At 42.6% G+C, this 25,452-nt stretch overlaps 1 protein-coding gene across 7 annotated transcripts in view; it reads left to right on the top strand.

Annotated features, from left to right (window-relative positions):
• Positions 1–25,452, top strand: part of LOC118400224 (voltage-gated potassium channel subunit beta-2-like) — a 141,546-nt gene that overhangs the window by 105,041 nt on the left and 11,053 nt on the right. For all 7 annotated transcript variants that reach the window (XR_004828981.2, XM_052473427.1, XM_052473425.1 and 4 more), the window contains 10 exons: positions 10,875–10,918; positions 11,264–11,301; positions 11,630–11,709; positions 14,306–14,350; positions 17,277–17,321; positions 18,294–18,337; positions 19,410–19,496; positions 22,155–22,240; positions 23,192–23,312; positions 23,616–23,710. Coding sequence is in view for 6 of the 7 variants with exons in the window: in XM_052473427.1 (XP_052329387.1) it covers positions 10,875–10,918; positions 11,264–11,301; positions 11,630–11,709; positions 14,306–14,350; positions 17,277–17,321; positions 18,294–18,337; positions 19,410–19,496; positions 22,155–22,240; positions 23,192–23,312; positions 23,616–23,710 (685 nt within the window). In the remaining variant the exon portion in view is untranslated. The remainder of the gene's footprint in view (positions 1–10,874; positions 10,919–11,263; positions 11,302–11,629; positions 11,710–14,305; positions 14,351–17,276; positions 17,322–18,293; positions 18,338–19,409; positions 19,497–22,154; positions 22,241–23,191; positions 23,313–23,615; positions 23,711–25,452) is intronic.

The raw sequence follows: 25,452 nt of genomic DNA, 5'->3' as shown, positions 1-25,452 counted from the left end.
GCTCTCTTTCGGATGGGACGTTAAAATGGGTGTCCTGACTCTCTGAGGTTATTAAAGATCCCATGGCACTTGACGTAAGAGTAGGGGTGTTAACCCCGGTGTCCTGGCTAAATTCCCAATCTGGCCCTCAAACCATCACGGTCACCTAATAATCCCCAGTTTACAATTGGCTCATTCATCCCCCTCCTCTCCCCTGTAACTATTCCCCAGGTCGTTGCTGTAAATGAGAATGTGTTTTCAGTCAACTTACCTGGTAAAATAACGGATAAATAAAAAATAAATAAAACTTGTTCCTGAAATGTGTCTCTTTAGAGAGGAACACCAAGCAGGACACTTATGCCTTCTTTACTGTAGCCGCTAGACACTTCACTCCAGTACAAACACAGATAGGACTTTATACTGCAGCCTCCAACTCTTACAGCCTCGGCTACATACATAGCCACTTACTCAAAACACTAAGCTATCTTTAATGGACAAGGAAAGAACATCTGTTTGCTAGGGGCATGTTAGGGTGAATTGCCAAATAGTGTGTGTGTGTGTGTGTGCGCGTGTGTGGATGTCTGAGTGAGTGCACTATGTGGTGGATGTGTGTGCGAGAGATGTGTGCTAATGGGAGCGTGTTTAGCTGAATGGGGAGATGAAGACAGCTGTTTACTCCTTGCCTGACTGATAGAGTTGAATTAAAGCCAGTGCTGCTCTGAGATGAGCTGTGTGTTTGCATTAGCAGCACTCTGCTCTCATCTCCTCTCTATTTCTCTGCATGTTATTGTCTTAAACACACTGGAAATAGATGTATTAAACCATCCTGCTATGTGCTGCCAGGAATAGACATTTAGCTTTCATTTCCCTTTCAACTAATCGCGTCTTTCACCCGCCAAGCCTATTCCATTTGAAATGTGTTTGTAGATGTTTATGTTGACGACTTTCATCCTGGTTCTTGTGATTTCGCAGCATGTAGCCTATCCGTGTGTTTGTCAATTGCTAAGCTGATGAAAGGGAACAGATATAATTGTGTCATGTTTTCCACATTGTCATGACTGTATGACTGCACTGTGTAGAGACCATAGGAGCTGGCAACCCCATCTGTTGTGGGTTGCTGTTACCACAGTACAGGAACTTACATTTGTCAATTATTACAGACTTTTGTTTCTTTCAAGATCCTAGTGTGCAGTATCATTTTGCTCCTCTTTGAAGATCTGTTACTAGTGCACAGTATCAGAATTAGTTTGTGTGTCAGTTATGTTGACGGTTGATCCCTGTTGTGTTTCTCTGGGACATGCCTTTGAACTGTCCATATGACATCATGAGTGTTAAAGTGGAACTGACAGCATTTTAGCAACACGAAATCTTATTACAATCTGTTCATATAAACCACCAGGAAGAATATGATGCCTTTTTTATTTATTTTTACATTTTCTGACAAGCCAGCACTTACAGTAGATATGTTAATTGTTCCATTTGCATAAATTCATAGAATGTTTGGGAATGACGTAGAGTAAGGCATTTGTGAAAATGATATATCAATATCACTGGGAAAGCGGCCATACGTTTGGACAATTAATAGACACTGCAGTAAATAAAACCTAATAAAAACATCTGTCTTGTCCAGGACCAGAGTCTATGCAGACCAGTGTGCCATAGCCAATCAGAGCTACAGTAGACCTATATGCAAATAAACCATTTTACCACATGGGCCTGCCATCATTGTCTTTGAACTGGACTGTGTGTTACAGACAGTAGCAACAGCACAACTTTAGATCATTGCCCTTGCTAGTTTGATTGTATTGACATTCACTGCCTTAGTTACATTTGTCAGTTTTTGTCGAACATATTGAGTCATTGAAACTGAAACAGTAAATCCCGAATGGATGGAGGCAGCAAACAATGTACTTGGCCAGCTGTGATTTACAACCTGATGCAATATTTGTTGGACTACCAAGAAATGTCTTGGTGAATTGTATTAATCATGCATTGAACTGCATCCATCTATTCTGCCAACAATGCCTGTACGTCATTGTGTTTTTTGTCAAATATAACCTATTTTTAAAAACACTTATAAGGTTGGTTTTGTAGCATAAACTGGGCATGTTTTTGACTGATATTCTAATGATTTGTTTCATATCTGCAGAGTAGTTCCACTTTAATTGGTGTAGAATGGTATACTATCCCAAGCCCTTAGAATACCATGGGGAAGTACTTAGAGGCTATTAGTGTTTAGAAGTGGTGGTCCACTACTACTACATTGTTGCCACTGCTGCAAAAACGGAAAATGACAGAACGAACAGTGGACTGTAAATGGCACGGTAAAGGTTAAAGTATTCAGTATATAAGATGCATGGTTAACTGCTTTTTACTCAGTCATCTGTGTTGTGAATATTTTAGTTCTGTCCTACACTACTGTAAATAGTGTCATATGGCACTGAATGATGCAGTGTGGTCATGATATGTGATCTAGTGAGTAAGCTTTTCTGCACCACTCTTTTTTTAGTATGTAAACTATACAGTTGCCGTGTCCGAATGAATACCCATTCTAGGGTACTACATACTTAAACTGCATACTATGTAGTCACCGTCGGAAACTATTTAGCACGTACCGTTTAGTAAAAAGTATGCGGTTTGCAACGGCCGCAATGCAAGTAGCAGCTCCTGACTGGCTGAGTACTGTAGGTGGGGCGAGGCTGACTGTGGGTGGATTTTTCCAAATTCAACAGACATGCATCTCATTAACCAGCCTGATAATAGCTCATTTCCAAATGGATTAATTTCTCTAAATTCTGAACAGAAAAGGAATGGCATTTTAGGCCTACTCAGGCTGGTTATAGATGGTTGATTTAGGTGCAATCTTACTGGCAGCAATATCCTTGCCTGTGAGGCCCTTTTTGTGCAAAGCAATGATAACTGCACGTGTTTCCTTGAAGGTAACCGTGGTTGAGAGAGGAAGAAGAATTATTCCAAGCACCTCACTCCTTTTGAAGCTTCCAGTCTGTTATTCGAACTCAATCAGCATGACATAGTGATCTCCAGCCTTGTCGTCGTCAACACTCACACCTGTGTTAACGAGAGAGTCACTGACATGATGTCAGCTGGTCCTTTTGTGGCAGGGCTGAAATGCAGTGGAAATGTTTTTGGGGGATTTGGTTCATTTGCATGGCAAATTGCAATTCATCTGGTCACTCTTCATAACATTCTGGAGTATATGCAAATTGCCATCATACTAACTGAGGCAGCAGACTGAAAATTAACATTTGTGTCATTCTCAAAACTTTTGGCCACGACTGTGAGCTCAGTTTCGAGTCTCATAGCAAAGGGTCTGAATACTTGTGTAAATAATGTATTCTTAGAACCTGTTTTCGCTCAGACACTGTCTGATCCAGCCCATCCTACCTTGTTGACATGGTGAACACATATTGCATCTCTCAGAGCTTGCGCCTCCCACCTCCCTCAGGGCCAAATATCAGGATAGGGAAAGAGTTGGACAGGGACGGTACAGCTGTCATCCATCTGGCTCTATCTGAATTCTAGACAGTCTGATCAGGTGCAGTGGATTTACGCAAATAACCCCTGAAATAGACTTCTAAAGGCTCGCACACATCGCCCATTTCATTTAGCAGACACACCAAATGTGGATCTAGCGTTCGTCCTGCCAATCGCTCAGCATGCTGTGTTTTACGGACCACACGCTCCAGATGTCTGACTGCCGAAAATGTTGACGCGATTCTACATGTAAAATGGGTGAGCACTCAATTCACTAATAACATTGAGGTGCCAAGTACTCTTGGGCAGCAAACGCACACCTCAGAAAACCCATAAAGACTGAGATGACCGCCTCTGTTCGTTCACTTTGAAATCAGGGGCTTAGTGAACCATGAGGCCACTGGGGTACAAACAGTCCAGAGGCATCTCATCTACAGCCAATGAAATAACTCTCACACATTCAAAGTGGTCACTGGGTCCACTCATAATGTGTTGAGGCTGACTGTAGTGTGGTATACCTCTGTAGTCCATAATTGAAGGGGGTAAGAGACGTAGATGACCTTACTGTTCTGGGCCGTGTCCAGGAAGGCTTAGCGGCAACCTGACCCCAGATCAGACTAGCCTGCTACAGTACTGCTACCAGGTCCCTGCAGGGGAGGAGAGGTGAAGGATAGCCCAGGGCCAACATGCAGTATCAACAGCCAGCCTGGTAAAATATTCAGCACTACACAGAACTGACAAAGGGAATTATCGTTCCTAGGTGAGTGAGGACAGAGACCAGACTGTGTGTCTGATCGGTTTGTTACTTTTTGTTTGTTTTGAAAAGGACTTAACTTAAATACACACCTGTCCTGCACTTGATAGTTTTCCTCAAGGTTGGCGGTATGTCACCCACAGGGCTGTGGCGGTCACAAAATTTTGTCAGCCGGTGATTGTCAAGCAAATAACTGTCTGTGTCACAGTAATTGGCCGTTAATTAACATACAGTTGACGTCGGAAGTTTACATACACCTTAGCCAAAAACATTTAAACTCAGTTTTTCACAATTCCTTACATTTAATCCTAGTAAAAATTCCCTGTCTTAGGTCAGTTAGGATCACCACTTTATTTTAAGAATGTGAAATGTCAGAATAATTTTAGAGAAAATTATTTATTTCAGCTTTTCTTTCTTTCATCACATTCCCAGTGGGTCAGAAGTTTACATACACTCAATTAGTATTGCCTTTAAATTGTTTAAAGGCACAGTCAACTTAGTGTATGTAAACCTCTGACCCACTGGAGTTGTGATACAGTGAATTATAAGTAAAATATTCTGTCTGTAAACTATTGTTGGAAAAATGACTTGTGTCATGCACAAAGTAGATGTCCTAACCGACTTGCCAAAACTATAGTTTGTTAACAACAAATTTGTGGAGTGGTTGAAAAACGAGTTTTAATGACTCCAACCTAAGTGTATGTAAACTTCTGACTTCAACTGTAAACACAGTTAAGCATCTCTTGGCTCCACACACAGCCTATAAGCCACTGATGCTGACCTTTGGAACAGCTACATTTTAAAAAGTCTAATAAATCCATGTAATATAGCTTACACCTTAATAAATCCATTATTTAGTTTAGACCGGTCTAAAGAAGAATGATATGAAGAAAATGTAATCTATTTCAGAAGAATAGAATATCATACTCTGAGTTGTCCTGATCTGGCTGTGGGCTACACTAGTTCTTTCAGCAGACAAAATTTGCTTAGAATTCCGTAGCATTATTTTATAATATGAAGAATACAATTGAACAAAGCTGAATAAAATAGAAAGGATATTTTCTCCAAACGATTTGATGGAGTGTGTACATGCGGCTATTCTGTGTTTAGCGGTTAACCAAGAAATAGGGATTTCTATATGCATAATTTTGAGTTATTAATGTAGCTTTAGTTGTTCCTCAAACATTGGGCTATATGTTTTGAATTTGTAATACTTTCTAAGGCTGCATGATGCGACTAGTGATGAGGCATGAGCTCTGCTTAGTTTTTTTGCGCAGGCTATACACAGTACATCAGTCTCTCGTTCACAATTTAACAAGCACTTGATAATGCCTAGAATTTCACTGTGGCATCCCCTTTGTATGGCCGTAATGCACTCTAAAAAAATATATATATTTTTATGGTGAAAATGATCTTTCCCAAACTAGAAACTCACACACTGCTTATGTATGCCAGTTAGGCTCTACACCCCTTGTAAAGCAGATTAATATGTTTAATTTTAAGAAGTTATTTGGCCACTTTTATTATGATACAAACCTTATTATAACATATAGGCCCATGGGCTAGGCTACATGAGGTGAGCGACTATGATTCTAAAATGTTGCAAAAAAGGCAATTTTTTTATTATGCTGGAATAGTCACCCATCAGACTATTCTGGATTTAATATTGTCTTTACATATACTAAATAATATACAGTACCAGTCAAGTTTGGACACACCTACAGTACTCAGTCCAGGGTTTTTCTTAATTTTTACTATTTTCTTAATTGTAGAATAATAGTGAAGACTTCACAACTATGAAATAACACATATGGAATGATGTAATAACCAAACCAGTGTTAAACAAATCAAAATATATTTTATATTTGAGATTCTTCAAAGTTGCCACGCTTTGCCTTGATGACAGCTTTGCACACTCTTGGCATTCTCTCAACCAGCTTCATGAGGAATGTTTTTCCAACAGTCTTGAAGGAGTTCCCACATATGCTGAGCACTTGTTGGCTTATTTTCCTTCACTCTGCGGTCCAACTCATCCCAAACCATCTCAATTGGGTTGCGGTCAGGTGATTGTGGAGGCCAGGTCATCTGATGCAGCACCATCACAAAAGTGTGTGTATGTTTGTTTGTTTTGTGTATTGTGTCGGTATGCATGTATGTGTTGTGCGTATGTAGTGTTTGAATTATGTTGACCAAATTTGACACTCATTGACCTCCATACAAAACAATCCCCACTTCCACTGTTTCGCACTGTATTTTTGTATGAACTGATCAAAGTAAACCTTATGGAACAGCAAGGACTGTGAAGCAACACAAACATAGGCACAGACACATGCATACACACACACATGATAACATACGCACTATACACACACGTAGATATGGATTTTGGGTTGTAGATATGTGTTAGAAGTAGGGGCCTGAGGGCACACAGTGTGCTGTGAGATCTGTTATGAATGTATTGTAATGTTTTTTTAAATTGTATAACGACCTTCATTTTTCCAGATGCCAGAAAGAGTAGTTGCTCCCTTGGCAGCAGCTAATGGGGATCCATAATAAATACAAATAGAAATATTCAGTATTCCAATGCTCAGTCCACATGGAAAGTGGGTTTTTTGATCCCCTTGCTGTTTCAGAGCAAAATGAAGGGAATGTTTTGCTCTTAGTCACCACAGCAATTTAGCAAACCTACCATGGCTTCACAAGACACCCACACACTCATAATCCTACACACACACACACACACACACACACACACACACACACACACACGTAACACACACACACGTAACACACAGCCATGGACACACTCTCATACATAAACATAGTAAGTGCCATAATGTATATTTCAATAATACCTGCTTGCACACAATCATACTCCTACAAAATGACAGACAGACCCCCCCCCCCACCTACACCTACACACTCCTTCTCCCACATCATATATTACATAATTTCATATCCCACATATCTTACTTACCTCTAGCAGAAGTCAACTCAAGGTTCTTTACTCAGTTTTTAGTTGGTATGGTACATTGTGTTTTAAGCATATCCCATCGGCTTTAAGGATCTCATATTGGGAATGTATTCTTGGTATTGAGAGCTCAGGAAGGAATATATCACCATCGAGAGCAGTTACATCACCACCTGGTATGGCAACTGCTCAGCCTCCGAACGCAAGGCACTACAGAGGGTAGTGCATACGGCCCAGTACATCACTGGGGCCAAGTTTCCTGCCATCCAGGACCTCTATACCAGGCGGTGTCAGAGGAAGGCCCTAAAAAATTGTCGAAGACTCCAGCCACCCTTGTCATAGACTGTTCTCTCTGCTACCGCACGGCAAGCGGTACCGGAGTGCCAACTTTAGATACAAGAGGCTTCTAAACAGCTTCTACCTCCAGGCCATAAGACTCCTGTACATCTAGTCAAGTGGCTGTTTGCATTTATTTCTGTGGTGACAAGTGCAGCTCTCGAGGTTGTAGCCTAGCGTTGCCTCTAAAGTCTTCCCCTGTGGTTCACTGTTCAAAACATGTTGGCCATGTGCTTGCATAATGTTGACGTGCCAAATTTGAATGATAAACGACCTGCCATGCACAGTAACGTACCCAAAAAGATTGAGAAAATAAATATGCCTTTTGAGCCACTGAAGACTGAGCCAGTCATTGTGGTTTTATAACACTAGAAAAGGCCTTTACTTCCTGCAGGTTTCTCCAGTGTGTTCTCCATCTTTTACCTGTAACCTCTTAGACCGAAAGGTAAAAGCAAACACCAAAGCTGTGTACGGTCTGTCTGTCAGCGGTGGATTCTGTCTGAACGGTTAAGAGGTACCACGTGGAGTCTGTCTGATTGGTTAAGAGGTACCACGTGGAGTCTGTCTGATTGGTTAAGAGGTACCACGTTTTCTCTGGGGACTGGGATTTACTGTGGTGTCGAGCTGGAGTCGAAGCTTGTGATTGGCTCTAGGGGATTGATGTGCAGGCCTGGGCGTCTTGGTGTGAACTGCGACATTCCACAGGAGTTCATGCGAGGCCAGATTTAGACCCTCTTCCCCTGTCAGCATTCCTGTGACATCTCTATCCACTGATGCACATGCACACACACACGTGCACACGCACAGGCACCTGATCATACTGGTGGGCGTCTGTGTGCTCCTCTCCACCTACATCCAGAGGATACAGAGAGAAACATACTGTCATAGGTGTTACAAATAGGGTTGGGCAGTATGCCGTACATACCGTATACCGGGGTATTTGGAAAGACCCACGGCATGATATTCATATACCGTCAATAAGGCTGCTTTGACGTTTTTGAATACTAGGGCTGACCACATTTAGTCGACTGGTTGGTTGTTTGGTCGATAGGCTGTTGGTCGATCAAGATTTCTTTTTGGTATGACGCTACATGCTTGGCACATCTGAATTTGGATTTTCTCCCATTCTTCTCTGCAGATCCTCTCAACCTCTATCAGGTTGGATGGGGAGTGTCTCTGCACAGCTATTTCCAGTTCTCTCCAGAGAAGTTCGATCGGGTTCTAGTCCGGGCTCTGGCTGGGCCACTCAATGACATTCAGAGACTTGTCCTGAAGCCACTCCTGCGTTGTCTTGGCAGTGTGCTTATGGTCATTGTCCTGTTGGAAGGTAAACCTTCGCCCCAGTCTGAGGTCCTGAATGCTCTGGAGGAGGTTTTCATCAAGGATCTCTCTGTAGTTTGCTCCATTCATCTTTCCCTCGATCCTGACTAGTCTCCCAGTCCCTGCCGCTGAAAAACATCCCCAAAGCATGATTCTGCCACCACCATGTTTCACTGTAGGGATGGTGCCAGGTTTCCTCCAGACATGACGCTTGGCTTTCAGGCCAAAGAGTTCAATCTTCATTAGACCAGAGAATCTTGTTTCTCTGAGAGTCCTTTAGGTGCCTTTCGGCAAACTGCAAGTGAGCTGCCATGTGCCTTTTACAGAGGTGTGGCTTCCGTCTGGCCACTCTACCATAAAGGCCTGATTGGTGGAGCGCTGCAGAGATGGTTGTGTCCTTCTGGAAGGTTGCCCCATCTCCACAGAGGAACTCTGAAGCTCTGTCAGAGTGACCATCAGGTTCTTGGTCACCTCCCTGACCAAGGCCCTTCTCCCCCAATTGCTCAGTTTGGCCGGGCGGCCAGCTCTAGTAAGAGTCTTGGTGGTTCCAAAAGTCTTCCATTTAAGAATGATGGAGGCCACTGTGTTCTTGGGAACCTTCAATACTGCAGAAATGTTTTGTTACCCTTCCCCAGAGCTGTGCCTCAACACAATCCTGTCTCGGAACTCTATGGACTATTCCTTTGACCTCGTGGCTTGATTTTTACTCTGACGTGCACTGTCAACAGTGGGACCTTATATAGACAGGTGGGTGCCTTTCCAAATCATGTCCAATCAATTGAATTTACCACAGGTGGACTACAATCAAGTTGTAGAAACATCTCAAGGATGATCAATGGAAACAGGATGCACCTGAGTTCAATTTCGGGTCTCATATCAAAGGGTCTGAACACTTATGTTATTAAGGTATTTCTGTTTTTAAATGTTAATAATTTTTAGATTTTTTAAAATCAATTTTAGAATAAATCTGTAACTTATGTAACTGTACTTTACATACGTAACCTGTAACCTATGGAAATCTCCAGATGGAGCATGAAGCGTGGCATATTGCTGAATGGCACCAAAAAAATCACTAGGGATCATGGTGAAAGTAGCCGTATCTGGCTAAGGATCATGGTCGATGTAGTCGTTTTCATCCTGTCTGAGAGACTCAACCGGGAGCCTCCTCGTAGCTTGCCGGCCGTGATTGGTTTGTGTCAGCACGTGGTCCTGACGAGAAATGCAGTAGTCAGAATGGATCACTATGTCATTCAAATATCTCGATTTCAACTTTAAAATAATTCACTGTGGGGATGCAACTTGATCATCATAAACACATTTTAGAGCACAAAACGGCTGTCTAAAAAAATTTTTGGGGGCCATGCTGGCGATTGTAATTTACTTGAGCTTTCTAGGACAGACCAGGCTTTTGACACTTTTGGTTGCTACGCAGTAGCCGACCAGCAGACCTCATGACTTCACGCTCCAGACCGGACACTGGGCCTTGGTGGACACGTGCTGCTCTTCCCTCAGACAAGCATTGCATCACAACTTTGTTCACTTGCTCAATTTCTCTCATAGTAAATGTCCACTCTCACTGAAAATGGCTACTGTCTATACTTTTATAACTTGATGAGCTGGATTTGCCTGTCTTTGGAATTAGTTTGTAGTTTGTTAACTTAAAGCGTCCAGGAGAATTCACTTTTACTTGTGATAATTTTGTTAACATTCTGGTACTGAACACAATGGGCTTTAAAAAAAAAACATTTTAGCGCCCCCTTGTATGCTGGTAATTCCATAAATCCCAGAATGGCAGAAAAATGTGAAAGTACGGAAATTGGGATACCACCCAAGCCTAGTTACAACCTTCCAGTGACTCTCACAGTGAGTCAGTGTCCGTGTACCCAACACAGAGACATTTATTCACATGAAGCATGGAACTACTTGAGAAAAAGCTTGACTATCTCAAACTTACAGCACTAAAAGCACAGCGCCATTATCAACACAATATTAATGCTAATGTATTCTGTGTTTTGACAGAAACCTTGGGAAGTCTGGCCTGAGGGTGTCCTGCCTTGGACTAGGTGAGTGAGAGAAGGGATTGGGGGCTAGCTGAGGGGCTGGGAGATACAACTGTGTTAGAGGTGACTTCACCAGTAAGACAAAGTGAGCCACAGAGGGAATTTATTTCACACCAAAGGCATTTTTCTAGACGTGGGAGAGTGAGGATATGCCAGAAATACCAGCTGAGACCTTCTCTATCTGTTAACTAACACTGTTGCTTTGGTTAACTGTACCAAAGCCACATCTCTCAAAACTATCATTAAGAAGCTCCGGTAATCATCAACACTGCTTCTTCAACACCACTCTCCCTATATATCACTAATCTGATAGACTACTAACACATTCTCCTTGTCGTCTCTCTGCAGGAACATGGGTGACGTTTGGTGGACAGATAACAGACGAGGTGAGAGCAGATGGATTGTGTTATGCTGTTATTCCACTTCTGTGTCAGTCAACACTCCCCAGTTTCACAATTCCCTACATGCTCCTAGAGCCCACTGCTGCTCGGGAAGAATAGTTCTGCTGACGCTGCATTGCCACGTAGAATAGCTAGAAAACCAACAAATGTGCCATATGAACGATCAATTATATGAACCATGAACACACTGGCGTGTGCGCTTACAGCATCATGCATGCGGATAGGTTTTGATAATCGATCTCAGTGATGTCTCAACCCCCTCCCCTTCCTCCTCTCTCTTTCCTTTCCCTCACACCACCTCTTCGGCCAATAGATGGCCGAGCAGCTTGTGTGCCTGGCCTACGAGAACGGCATCAATCTGTTTGACACAGCAGAGGTCTACGCTGCAGGGAAGTGAGTATCATCTGTCCACATCACATCTTCATCCAGACATGACTTAGTTATTGTTGACCACCCAGTCCCAGTATCACACCATACACAGCCACATAGCCAAACAAAGCATAGGCTAACATTTACTTTAGGGTCTTAACACTTAACACTAACAGACTTAACACTAACAGATCATTATGAGTGTGTTTAGGTAGGGACTCGTCTAAGGGATGTGGTGTACACTGGCATCTAGTACCAATGAGGCTGTTGCTGGTCTCCAGTCTCTCCAGTGTGGTTGTGATGATTTCGCCTACAGCACGTGCAGGGAGTCTCTCTGGCCATCACACATCTTTGGAGATCTCATTCAATTGGATTAAACCTCTGGTTCATTAGATCTGAGGCCCCCGAGGCTCAGAGGAAAAACACACGGATACACTTACCCTGAGTCTGTGCCCCTGCTGCCGCGCACATAGGTACGTGGCAGGCATGTTAGCAAGTACAAGGTCATGCAATTTAATTCATGACGTGCCCATGGACAGGGGGACCAGGTAAAGCCTGCAAAACTGTTTACATAAACATGAGTGATTACTGGCTCTCGAGACTTGAGCTACAGACCTGAGGGAGATACACCTAATTTATAACGCTCATTATACTAAGCTTTAATGGTATTTTTGATGTCAGGTCAGGGTTAATTATCCATGATAGCTTGAATACCAGTTGAACCCAAACGCTGATATTTTGCCAATACTACATTTAGCAGACGTTTTTATCCAAAGCAACTTAGTCATGCATGCGTCCATTTTTTACGTATGGGTGGTCCCGGAAATCAAACCCACTATCCGTTACAAGAACCACGCTCTACCAACTGAGCTATATAGAACAATTACAAACCTTTATAGGGCTTTATAAACAACGACATCTCTTCTGATAGCCGTGTACACCCTCCTGGATTCATGAATCTTTGTTGTTATTTAGGATTAACTGAAATAATCTCAGGGATTATCCTTTTCCAACAGTACCTCAGATTTAACAGCCTACAACTCCTCTCTAAACGCTCCCCAAGGAAATACTGGGCTCTCATTGTGGCAATGTGTTGGGTATATTTCCCAAGGTGTTAATATTGTGTAAAAGACTCATGTAAAATACTGAAGAAAGAAAATAAAAGACAAAAAAATGTTATTTCAATGTTTCCCAATTCCACAACAGCCACTACATGAATTGTTGATAGCTTTATCATGTGTGCTGTGTATTTGTGGCCTGGCGCTATGAACAAGTCACTGAAGCATATTGCCAGGGGCACACGGTACAGTACATCGATTGACAGCTAGTTTATACCACTGTCTAGCAGCGTAGACCAACACATGCTTACAAACATACTGTAGTGTGAGTTTAACACAAATTCCATGGCTTTAACAACCCACTCCTTCAAACTCACCAACAACAAACATTGGTCTTGCTGGCTAATTAAATCAAGGGCAGGGGATGGAAATTCCACAGTGGAAAACATTCATCTGAGATGGAAAGAAGTGTGAAATCTATAAAGAGGACATAGACACCACCACCGTTGATACAATGTAGCAGTCAGAGGCTTTACCTCGATTAGGAATCTACTCTACCATCTGCTTTGTCTCTAAAACACACTTTTTATAGGAGCTGAGTACTGTATAGTATGTCACACATTTACATTTGTCATTTAGCAGACACTGTTTTTCAAAGCGATTTTCGTGAGGAATTAGGGTTAAGTGCCTTGCTTAAGGTCACATCAACAGATGTTTCACCTAGTCTGCTCAGGGATTGGAACCAGCAACCTTTCGGTTACTGGCCCTACAATCTTAAGCGCTAGGCTACACGCACGCACACAGACAGACAGAGAGTCAGATCCTCTCTTGGGAGCGGAGAACTCTATTCATGAAGAAGACATTGGTCTCCAGGGGGGGAAGAGATGCAAACATCTGGCATCAGCCAGAAATGTCCCTTCTCTCCCTCTGCTCTCCCACTGCTCAAACAAGCAGTCTGCACACAAAGGCAGAGAGACATCTGATGGGGAGGGGGAGATGAGAGGCAAAAGAGAAAGTGAAGCAGAGAGGGCACAGAGACAGAGGTGGCAGATCAGTCCCTTTGTGCGTGCTGTACAGTATACCAAGGTCACATTACAGGAAAACATGTCATTTGTTAGCCATGCAGCGAGGTGCTATCTTCCTCCCAGTGACAGGAGTTATCCCAGCCCTAATGGGCTCCACGTTGGGCCGAATTAGCACCCCTACTGCTGCTAATGAAAGACTGATAGGGAGCCTGTTACACACCAGCCATAGGCCTTCCAGCCTGCACCCTGCCAGGCAGCCCATTCACATTGCCATCTCTCTGAGTTGAACTCCACACGCTGCAGGAGGGCTTTGTTACGAGTCTATAAAGACACTGGAAGTGTTGTTCAAGGTTAGCACCACACATTTCAGATGTCTTCCTTTTCAATGGCTGTTCTGTTTGTTTTCTTTTGCATCATGGTATGTCTAGTTGTTGGTTGACTATGCTGTTGGTTGACTATGATTATCTAATATCCCTCTCTCTCTCTCTCTCTCTCTCTCTCTCTCTCTCTCTCTCTCTCTCTCTCTCTCTCTCTCAGGGCTGAGGTGGTGCTGGGGAACGTCATAAAGAAGAAAGGATGGAGGTACTCTCATAACGAGACATGTTTTCATAACTCCTCTACCTTATTGGAGGAGAAGGGAGCAGTGTGGTGTGTTGTGCACCAGCAGTCGCCCAGAGAGAGAGAGAGATACAATATTAATGGAGTCAGGCAGAGAGAGAGAGAGATACAATATTAATGGAGTCAGGCAGAGAGAGAGAGATACAATATTAATGGAGTCAGGCAGAGAGAGAGAGATACAATATTAATGGAGTCAGGCAGAGAGAGAGAGAGATACAATATTAATGGAGTCAGGCAGAGAGAGAGAAAGATACAATATTAACGGAGTCAGGCAGGTGTGCAGAGAGAGAGAGGGATACAATATTAAAGGAGTCGGGCAGAGAGAGAGAGAGAGATACAATATTAATGGAGTCAGGCAGGCGTGCAGAGAGAGAGGAATACAATATTATTGGAGTCAGGCAGACAAACGGAGAGAGACAGAGATACAATATTAATGGAGTCGGGCAGAGAGAGAGCGATACAATATTAATGGAGTCGGGCAGGCGTGCAGAGAGAGAGACGGATACAATATTAATGGAGTCAGGCAGAGAGAGAGAGACAATATTATTGGAGTCAGGCAGACGGGCAGAGAGAGAGACAGATACAATATTAATGGAGTCGGGCAGAGAGAGAGATACAATATTAATGGAGACAAGCAGACGGGCAGAGAGAGAGAGGGATACAATATTATTGGAGTCGGGCAGACGGGAAGAGAGAGAGAGAGAGATACAATATTAATGGGGTCGGGCAGGCGTGCAGAGAGAGAGAGGGATACAATATTATTGGAGTCAGGCAGATGGACAGAGAGAGAGAGAGAGAGAGAGATACAATATTAATGGAGTCAGGCAGATGGGCAGAGAGAGATACAATATTATTGGAGTCGGGCAGAGAGAGAGAGATAAATATTAATGGAGTCAGGCAGACTGGCAGAGAGAGAGAGAGAGAGATACAATATTAATGGAGTCATCCAGATGGCAGAGAGAGAGAGATACAATATTAATGGAGTCAGGCAGGCATGCAGAGAGAGAGAGAGAGATACAATATTAATGGAGTCAGGCAGGCATGCAGAGAGAGAGAGAGATACAGTATTAATGGAGTCAGGCAGGCGTGGAGAGAGAGAGAGAGATACAATATTAATGGAGTCAGGCAGGCGTGCAGAGAGAGAGAGATACTATATTAATGGAGTCAGGCAGGCGTGCAGAGAGAGGGATACAATATTAATGGAGTCGGGCAGAGAGAGAGAGAGAGATACAATATTAATGAAGTCAGGCAGGCATGCACAGAGAGAGAGATACAATATTATTGGAGTCAGGCAGACAGGCAGAGAGAGAGAGAGAGAGATACAATATTATTGGAGTCAGGCAGACAGGCAGAGAGAGAGAGAGAGAGAGATACAATATTAAGAGAGAGAGAGAGAGATACAATATTAATGGAGAGAGAGAGAGAGAGAGAGAGATACAATATTAATGGAGTCAGGCAGGCGTGCAGAGAGAGAGAGAGAGAGTCAGGCAGAGAGAGAGAGAGAGAGAGAGAGAGAGGAGAGAGAGAGAGAGAGATAAATATTAATGGAGTCAGGCAGAGAGAGAGAGAGAGAGATACAGATGGAGAGAGAGAGAGAGAGAGAATATTAATGGAGTCGGGCAGGCGTGCAGAGAGAGAGACGGATACAGTATTAATGCAGACGGGCAGAGAGAGAGATACAGTATTAATGGAGTCAGGCAGATGGGCAGAGAGAGAGAGAGATACAGTATTAATGGAGTCAGGCAGGTGTGCAGAGAGAGGAGAAGATACAGTATTATTGGAGTCGGGCAGCAGAGAGAGAGAGAGAGATGCATTATTAATGGAGTCAGACGGGCAGAGAGAGAGAGAGGATACAATATTAATGGAGTCAGGCAGGCTTGCAGAGAGAGAGAGATACAGTATTATTGGAGTCGGGCAGGAGAGAGAGAGAGAGAAATGCATTATTAATGGAGTCAGGCAGACGGGCAGAGAGCAGAGAGGGGATACAATATTAATGGAGTCAGGCAGGCTTGCAGAGAGAGAGAGGAGATGCAATATTAATGGAGTCGGGCAGAGAGAGAGAGAGATGCAATATTAATGGAGTCATCCAGAGGGGCAGAGAGAGAGAGATACAATATTAATGGAGTCAGGCAGAGAGAGAGAGATGCATTATTAATGGAGTCAGGCAGACGGGGAGAGAGAGAGAGATGCAATATTAATGGAGTCGGGCAGAGAGAGAGATACAATATTAATGGAGTCAGGCAGAGAGAGAGAGAGATGCAATATTAATGGAGTCATCCAGAGGGGCAGAGAGAGAGATACAATATTAATGGAGAGTCCCTCCTCAAAGCTACTGAATAATGGAATGAATGTGTCTTCTGTACTCTTACCTCATCAACTGTGTGTGGGTACTGTACTCTTTTACCTCGTCAGTTGTGTGTGGGTACTGTACTCTTTCACCTCGTCAGCTGTGTGTGTGTGTACTGTACTCTTTCACCTCGTCAGTGTGTGTGTGTGTGTACTGTACTCTTTTACCTCATCAGCTGTGTGTGTGTACTGTACTCTTTTACCTCATCAGCTGTGTGTGTGTACTGTACTTGTAAAGTGGTGTGAGGGTCACTGGTCTGACCCTGGTCCAGGTCATGTTTACTGGCCCAAGGCAGTGTTGTATCTCCTTTGTGTGTGTGTGTGTGTGTGGTATGTATGAACCTAAAGGGTTGTTACTAGGCGCCTTAGTCATCCTGCCAGTCACGTCATATAAGACTTAAGGCACTCAAGCCCTCACCTCTAGATACCGTCACACAGAGCACCTAGAACACACTCTCTTTGTGCTTCATTGTCTGTGTACGTCCTGTGTACAGAGGGTCTCACATGTAAGTTGTAATGGGTTTTCTCCCCCATCTCTTTGTAGACGTTCCAGTTTGGTGATCACAACCAAGATCTTCTGGGGCGGAAAGTATGTTGACTCTTCTCTGGGTGTCTTTGTTTCCAAATGAGAGAAATGCTACTGTGTGTATTTTGTCTGGAGTTGTGAGTGACTGGTGCTGTAATGGGGTATCTATCTAATGGAGTAGTAATGGAGTATCTATCTAATGGAATAGTAATGGAGTATCTATCTAATGGAGTAGTAATGGAGAATATATCTAATGGAGTAGTAATGGAGAATATATCTAATGGAGTAGTAATGCAGTATATATCTAATGGAGTAGTAATGGAGTATCTATCTAATGGAGTAGTAATGGAGTATCTATCTAATGGAGTAGTAATGGAGTATATATCTAATGGAGTAGTAATGGAGTATCTAATGGAGTAGTAATGAAGTATCTATCTAATGGAGTAGTAATGGAGTATCTATCTAATGTAGTAGTAATGGAGTATCTATCTAATGGAGTATGTAACTAATGGAGTATCTATCTAATGGAGTAGCAATGGAGTATCTATCTAATGGAGTAGCAATGGAGTATCTATCTAATGTAGTAGTAATGGGGTATCTATCTAATGGAGTAGTAATGGAGTATATGTCTAATGAAGTAGTAATGGAGTATATATCTAATGGAGTATCTATCTAATGGAGTAGTAATGGAGTATCTATCTAATGGAGTAGTAATGGAGTATCTATCTATTGGAGTAGTAATGGAGTATCTATCTAATGGAGTATCTATCTAATAGAGTAGTAATGGAGTATATATCTATTGGAGTAGTAATGGAGTATCTATCTAATGCCCTCTGGTTAATGTGATCATGTGTTATCCACACTGAATCTATATAATGGGGTTTAGTCAAGCTGAAATGTATATCATGTCATGTTGTTACTGCGATGGACTAAATGATAAAGAGAGAGAGAGAGAGAGAGAGAGAGAGAGAGATTACATGATGGAAAGACAGCAACTGCTATAATTCAACTGTGGAATGTGTTTTTCACCCATAGAGCAGAGACTGAGAGAGGCTTGTCCCGAAAACACATTATAGAAGGTAAGTAAGCTGCAGACGGACGCACGGACAGACAATTTGCTCATTCATCCCCCTCCTCTCCCCTGTAACTATTCCCCAGGTCGTTGCTGCAAATGAGAATGTGTTCTCAGTGAACTTACCTGGGAAAATAACAGATAAATAAATTAAAAGATCACACAGATCATGACATTGCCACAAAGTCAACATGTGGATGGTAGAGAGGTTACAGAGAGAGATAAAGGCTCCCAATTTCAGCCCCTCTGCAGCTAATGACCTGGTTCTGTGTGTTAGTGCATGAGTGTGTTTGTGTTTGTGTTGTGCATTTGTGGCCTGGCACTATGAACAAGTTACTGAAGCATATTGCCAGGGGCACACGGTACAGTACAACGATTGACAGCTAGTTTATGCCACTGTCTAGCAGCGTAGACCAACACATGCTTACAAACATACTGTAGTGTGAGTTTAACACAAATTCCATGGCTTTAACAACCCACTCCTTCAAACTCACCATCAACAAACATTGGTATTGCTGGCTAATTAAATCAATGTCCACTCTCCGTGGCTCTGATGCACATAATTGTCTAAAGTCAATGTAAAGTGCAGGGGATGGAAATTCCACAGTGGAAAACATTCATCTGAAATGGAAAGAAGTGTGAAATTTATAAAGAGGACATAGACACCACCACCGTTGATACAATGTAGCAGTCAGAGGCTTTACCTCGATTAGGAAATTTACTGTACCATCTGCTTTGTCTCTGAAAACACCATTTTCATAGGAGCTGAGTACTGTTTCGTATGTCACACAGATCAAACACAGGACAAGAACTTTAAATGTTGATTGTCAATCAAATAAAATACATCCTAATTAGTAGCTTTGGCTCCAGGGAGAAGACTCTGTTTTGATAATTGAGAGTTTGGGACTCTCTTGGGGGTTTGGAGTTGTGTCTGTAGAGGAAGAAACACCTTATTACAATCACATGTATATTATATTGAGCACTACCTCACAATAGCATAATCAATGCGATATGGCTGCAATCATTTCCCTGAACAATAGCAGTGTGTGGAACTGTGGCTGTGATGCATGTCGTTGTAGGTTTAAAGGCCTCACTGGAGAGACTGCAGCTAGAGTATGTGGACGTGGTGTTTGCAAACAGACCGGACCCCAACACTCCCATGGAAGGTAAGGAGGAACATCTTGGTCCTCTTCTGTCACTGGCTTCTGCTGTCTCTTCTCTATTCCCCTGCTTTCTATTCCTCTGCTTTCTATTCCCCTGATCTCTATTCCCCTGCTTTCTATTCCCCTGATCTCTATTCCCCTGCTTTCTATTCCCCTGCTTTCTATTCCCCTGATCTCTATTCCCCTGCTTTCTATTCCCCTGCTTTCTATTCCCCTGATCTCTATTCCTCTGCTTTCTATTCCCCTGCTTTCTATTCCCCTGCTTTCTATTCCCCTGCTTTCTATTCCCCTGCTTTCTATTCCCCTGCTTTCTATTCCCCTGATCTCTATTCCCCTGTTTTCTATTCCCCTGCTTTCTATTCCCCTGATTTATATTCCCCTGCTTTCTATTCCTCTGCTTTCTATTCCTCTGCTTTCTATTCCTCTGCTTTCTATTCCCCTGCTTTCTATTCCTCTGCTTTCTATTCCTCTGCTTTCTATTCCCCTGTTTTCTATTCCCCTGCTTTCTATTCCCCTGCTTTCTATTCCACTGATTTATATTCCTCTGCTTTCTATTCCTCTGCTTTCTATTCCTCTGCTTTCTATTCCCCTGCTTTATATTCCTCTGCTTTCTATTCCTCTGCTTTCTATTCCTCTGCTTTCTATTCCTCTGCTTTCTATTCCCCTGCTTTCTATTCCTCTGCTTTCTATTCCTCTGCTTTCTATTCCTCTGCTTTCTATTCCCCTGCTTTCTATTCCTCTGCTTTCTATTCCTCTGCTTTCTATTCCCCTGTTTTCTATTCCACTGATTTATATTCCTCTGCTTTCTATTCCTCTGCTTTCTATTCCTCTGCTTTCTATTCCCCTGCTTTATATTCCTCTGCTTTCTATTCCTCTGCTTTCTATTCCTCTGCTTTCTATTCCTCTGCTTTCTATTCCCCTGCTTTCTATTCCTCTGCTTTCTATTCCTCTGCTTTCTATTCCTCTGCTTTCTATTCCCCTGCTTTCTATTCCTCTGCTTTCTATTCCCCTGATTTATATTCCCCTGCTATGTTCTCTCCATCCCAGAAGCTCACATTCTGGGATGCTGTAGGTCGTCTGAGCATTCTCTGACATGCCTATGTCCACCCTAACTCACTGGGCTATATACAGTGGTCTCCAAAATGACTGGCAATGCACAAACAATACTTAAAAAATATAAACAATATCATTATAGAGAGAAACTGAAAATACCAGCATGTGAGAAATACTGTACTTTATTAATGTTTCAATGGAACCCACCAAAATCATACAATTATTTAATACAAAAATTAATTCCACCAAAATCAAGGTTTCATAATTATTGGCATTTATTTAGTACTTAGTGCCACCACCTCTGGCAAGGATAACAGCATGGAGTCTTTTCCTGTAATATTTGACAAAGTTAAGGAACACATTGCCTGATACGGTGAAATTCATTATGCTACAATCTTAACCAGTGCCTCTGGAATTAAAACAGCCCCAAAACATCACTGACCCACCACCATATTTCACCGTGGGTATGAGGTACCTCTCTTTGTATGCATCTCTGTTTCGACACAAAACATGCCGATGCTGTATCTGACCAAAACGTTCAATTTGGTCTCATCTGATCAGAGCACCTTCTTCCAGTCATAATTTAAATGACGTTTGGCAAACTCCAAGCGTTTGCGTCTGTGTCTTTGGGTCAGAAAGGGTTTTCATCTGGCAACCCTTCCAAAGAGTCTGTGGTTGTGGAAGTGGCGTCTGATGGTGCTTTTTGAAACCTGGTGACCCCAAGATGCCACCAATTCTTGGGGATTTTGTTGCTTCTCTCACCATCCTCCTCCCTATCCTGGGGGCAAAATGCATTTGCGTCTTCTACACGTGAGGTTTTCAACTGTTCCATATCTTTTAAATGTTTTCATAATTGCCCTGACAGTGCTCAGTGGTATATTCAATTGTTTGTGGATCTTCTTGTAGCCATTACCAGATTTATGAAGGTCTCTTTTGAACAGCCAGTTCTTTAATCTTCATGGTGTTGGATGACAAAGGGATATTGCATGTGTGTTACCTCATTTTTATACCCTAGTGAAACAGGAGGTGATGTAATGGGTCAATATAGTTCCTTAAGACTTAGATAAACTTAAATAGGTGGAATTTAATTTTTATTAAATCAATAAATAATTTTGGTGAGTTCCATTGAAACATGAATAAAGTACAGTACTTCTCACGTGTTGGTATTTTGAGATTATCTCAATAATTATATTGTTTATATTTTTAAAGTATTGTTTGTGCGTTGCCAGTCACTTTGGATACCACTGTAGTTCACCTCACCCCATTCTTCCTCACTGGCAGCAGTCGAACACCCGAGGTAGCGTTAAGTAAAAGTGAAACACTTCTTGAGCTAAAAACCTCAAGTTGAATATTGTCTTTCTGTATTCATCTGATGTCCTGTATGGGCCATGCTACAGTAGGAAGGTTATGATACAACATACTCAGACTGTACCTGTTACAGTTACTCTGCAGAGAGAGAGACAGAGAGAGACTCTCTTATGAATCCCTATTTTGCACTCTCATCCTCATTCTGTTTGTATTTTCTCTCTTGGTTGCGCACAGGCTCAAACACAGCATTGGTCTCTCCACTCATTGTAGTGTGTCTGTGTTTCTTTCTTTGATTGGCAGAGACTGTGCGGGCGATGACCCATGTGATCAACCAAGGCATGGCCATGTACTGGGGCACGTCCCGCTGGAGCCCCATGGAGATCATGGTGAGACGGGCTGAAAGTAAGCCGGTACAGAGTACCGGCAAAATAAAGAAAAATGTGCCTATCACAATAATTAAAACAAAGATGTCAAAAAAACTGTAGAATATTTCACCATCATTTATCATTACCGCCTGTCAGCAGCATGAGAAATTAGCGAACAGACTTGAACACTAACATTTTGCAGAGGCAGAAGTGACTGGGAAATGGTAACAGGGATAACTAGTCAGTTGCAGAACTGAATGCATTCAACCGAAATGTTGAATGCATCAGAGAGGTGCCTTAATCGACGACCACGTCATCGGGAACCGAGACGTGGCCAGACAGCTGTGGACGCATCAATTCAGGCTGCTACAAGTGTGCCTAATAACAATCGAATGTCATTGTACTTTCTGTGTTTTAATAGACGTGTCTTTCAATTGGTCAAATGGCGGGTGCACTGTTTAGATGCTGGAATTATTTTAGTGGACAAACCTGCGCAGGTAGCCTACTTTTTAAAGTGATTTGTTTGACAATCGGATGAAAACATGCCTGTTTGTGTTCATGCCACATGAAAAGATAATAAATGCATTTTTACAGTTAAATGACATTTATTTGTGGACTGGCGCTATGAACACGTCTTTACTGTTAGACCCAAACATGTAGTGCATGTGCACATGGGAGGTCCTGTACCAGGAAGAAATGTAATCTACTTTCAACTCTGGGTGAGATGCACACTCACACACACACACACACACACACACACACACACACAGCCTCTTCTCCTTCCGTGCATCAGTCTCACCACGGACAATGGCATGCCACCACTGTAATGTCTCACTGACTGTGCTAGACTCTGACCATGACTTTCGCAGTATTGATTGATGGGCATCACAACCTTCTCCTGCTTTGATTAGCCGGTGGCCACCGTACAGTACTCTTCAGGCTGACTGCTGCTGTTCCCTGTGTGTCCTGTAGGAGGCGTACTCTGTGGCGCGGCAGTTCAACCAGATCCCTCCCATCTGTGAGCAGGCTGAGTATCACATGTTCCAGAGGGAGAAGGTAGAGGTGCAGCTGCCAGAGCTCTTCCATAAGATAGGTGAGTGGAGCTGGTCTGGACAGACTGATACAACACAACAGTATTTCATACACAGGGATAGCTATTCAATGACTATTATTATAGTTGTAATATATCATTCTATGATTGCCTAGATATGCTGCAGCTTACAAAGGTTTCTGTGGCAATGTTATGCTTTTAAATACAGTAAATACTGTAAAGAGGGAAGAGGACAGCAGCACCCAGGGATGGATGCTCTCCTCGTCAGTCTAGACAGAACAGCATGTCAATACTGAGTGGTGGTGGTGATGGGGACAGGCTGACCCCATGTTCCCGTGTTCTCAGGTGTGGGGGCGATGACATGGTCACCACTGGCCTGTGGGATCATCTCAGGGAAATACGACAGTGGGGTACCACCTTACTCCCGCGCTTCTCTTAAGGTAGTGTTACCCCCACCCCTCTCCTGGGACTCTGTTCACCTCTCTGCTTTCTCCTTTGGTCTCAGCTCGTATGTCATGTCAGCCCCTCTTCTCCCCCAGCTCCCCCTGTCCTAACAGATGTTTTCTGTGTCTCTCAGGTTCTAGAACTTGGTGTCTCCTAGATGTTTGTTTTTGAGTGCCCTGTGACAGCATACACTGTGTACCAACTCTGTGGACCAGCTCTGTGTACCAATTCGACCATGACACGACATGTCAGGTTGTGTCAACTCAAGCAGCTTATCTCACATTTTCACACACACAGAGACACACGCATGCACACACGCACATACACAGATATTCATCAGATCCACGTACTGCATCACAAATTCTGAAACTAGGGCATAATCTTCCCTGTGTTGTCACGGTGGCATACAGGATTGCTGTAGGTGCTCTGAGCGTTCTCTGTGGCCCCAACCAATGTTCCCTCTAATTTGTTTCGGCACGGAGCAAATTTCAGGTCTGCTGAGCGCAAACTTGAAAGTTGTGAAAATTCTTCCAGCGTGAGTTTACTGTGAACACTGAGGCTGTAACAACTTTAAGTTACAGTTCCAGACAGTGGTCAAGAAGACTACTGTGGCTATTTGATCATAATGTAATGCATTCCATCAAAAACAATGGAGAAAATGCATCCTATAACATTTTAACATAGAATAGCTATTATATCATTCAGACTACAGTAGCAGCCAATGTGTGGTGTTCAATGTAGGTCTACATTCCATGACACTTTTGAAAAACATGCAGGGCTTGACATGAACCTGTTTATCCACTTGTCCTTCAGACAAGGAGATGACTGAAAATGTTGTTGTTTGTTTGATTGCAGAAACCACTTTACAAAATTAAATGCATTATTATTCCCATATTATTATTACAGAAAATCAGACAAATTATGCTTCCCGCTGCCTATTGGCTACGTAGCTTATTCCTGACTGTCTCAAAATACAGCACTGCCTTTTTAAGACAAAAACAGCTCTTTACCTGACTTGCTTTTCAAAGACGTCTAGAAATGCACGTTTTGTGCTCTTGTAGGAAGCAACCACTTGCTGACTACAGTACAACTGGGCTAATATAATAACTCATTAACTAGCAAAGGATATGAACAAAATGTGCACATGTGGCTCCATGCAGCTCTCAAAACAAGCACATCTATCTACTCATGACCACAGCTCTAAACACAGTCCAGTTCAAAGTAAATTGCACTTATCCATATATGGCAATGGTCTATTTGCATATACAGTGCATTCGGAAAGTATTCAGTCCCCTTGACTTTTTCCACATTTTGTTACGTTACAGCCTTGTTCTAAAATGTATTACAAAAAAATGTAGTTATCAATCTACACACAATACCCTGTAATGATAAAGCAAAAACAGGTTTTTAGAAAAAAAATGCTAATTTATTAAAAATAAAAAACAGAAATACCTTATTTATATTAGTTTTCAGACCCTTTGCTATAAGACTCGAAATTGAGCTCAGGTGCATCCTGTTTTCATTGATCATCCTTGAGATGTTTCTACAACTTGATTGGTGTCCACCTGTGGTAAATTCAATTTATTGGACATGATTTGGAAAGGCACACACCTGTCTATATAAGGTCCCACAGTTGACAGTGCATGTCAGAGCAAAAACCAAGCAATGAGGTTGAAGGAATTGTTCGTAGAGCTCCGAAACAGGATTGTTTTGAGGCACAGATCTGGGGAAGAAACCA

Source organism: Oncorhynchus keta, chromosome 21, assembly GCF_023373465.1.
Source record: "Oncorhynchus keta strain PuntledgeMale-10-30-2019 chromosome 21, Oket_V2, whole genome shotgun sequence".
Lineage (NCBI taxonomy): Eukaryota > Metazoa > Chordata > Actinopteri > Salmoniformes > Salmonidae > Oncorhynchus > Oncorhynchus keta.
The sequence above is the reverse complement of the archived record's forward strand: the minus strand, read 5'-3'. Positions and strand labels throughout refer to the sequence as shown.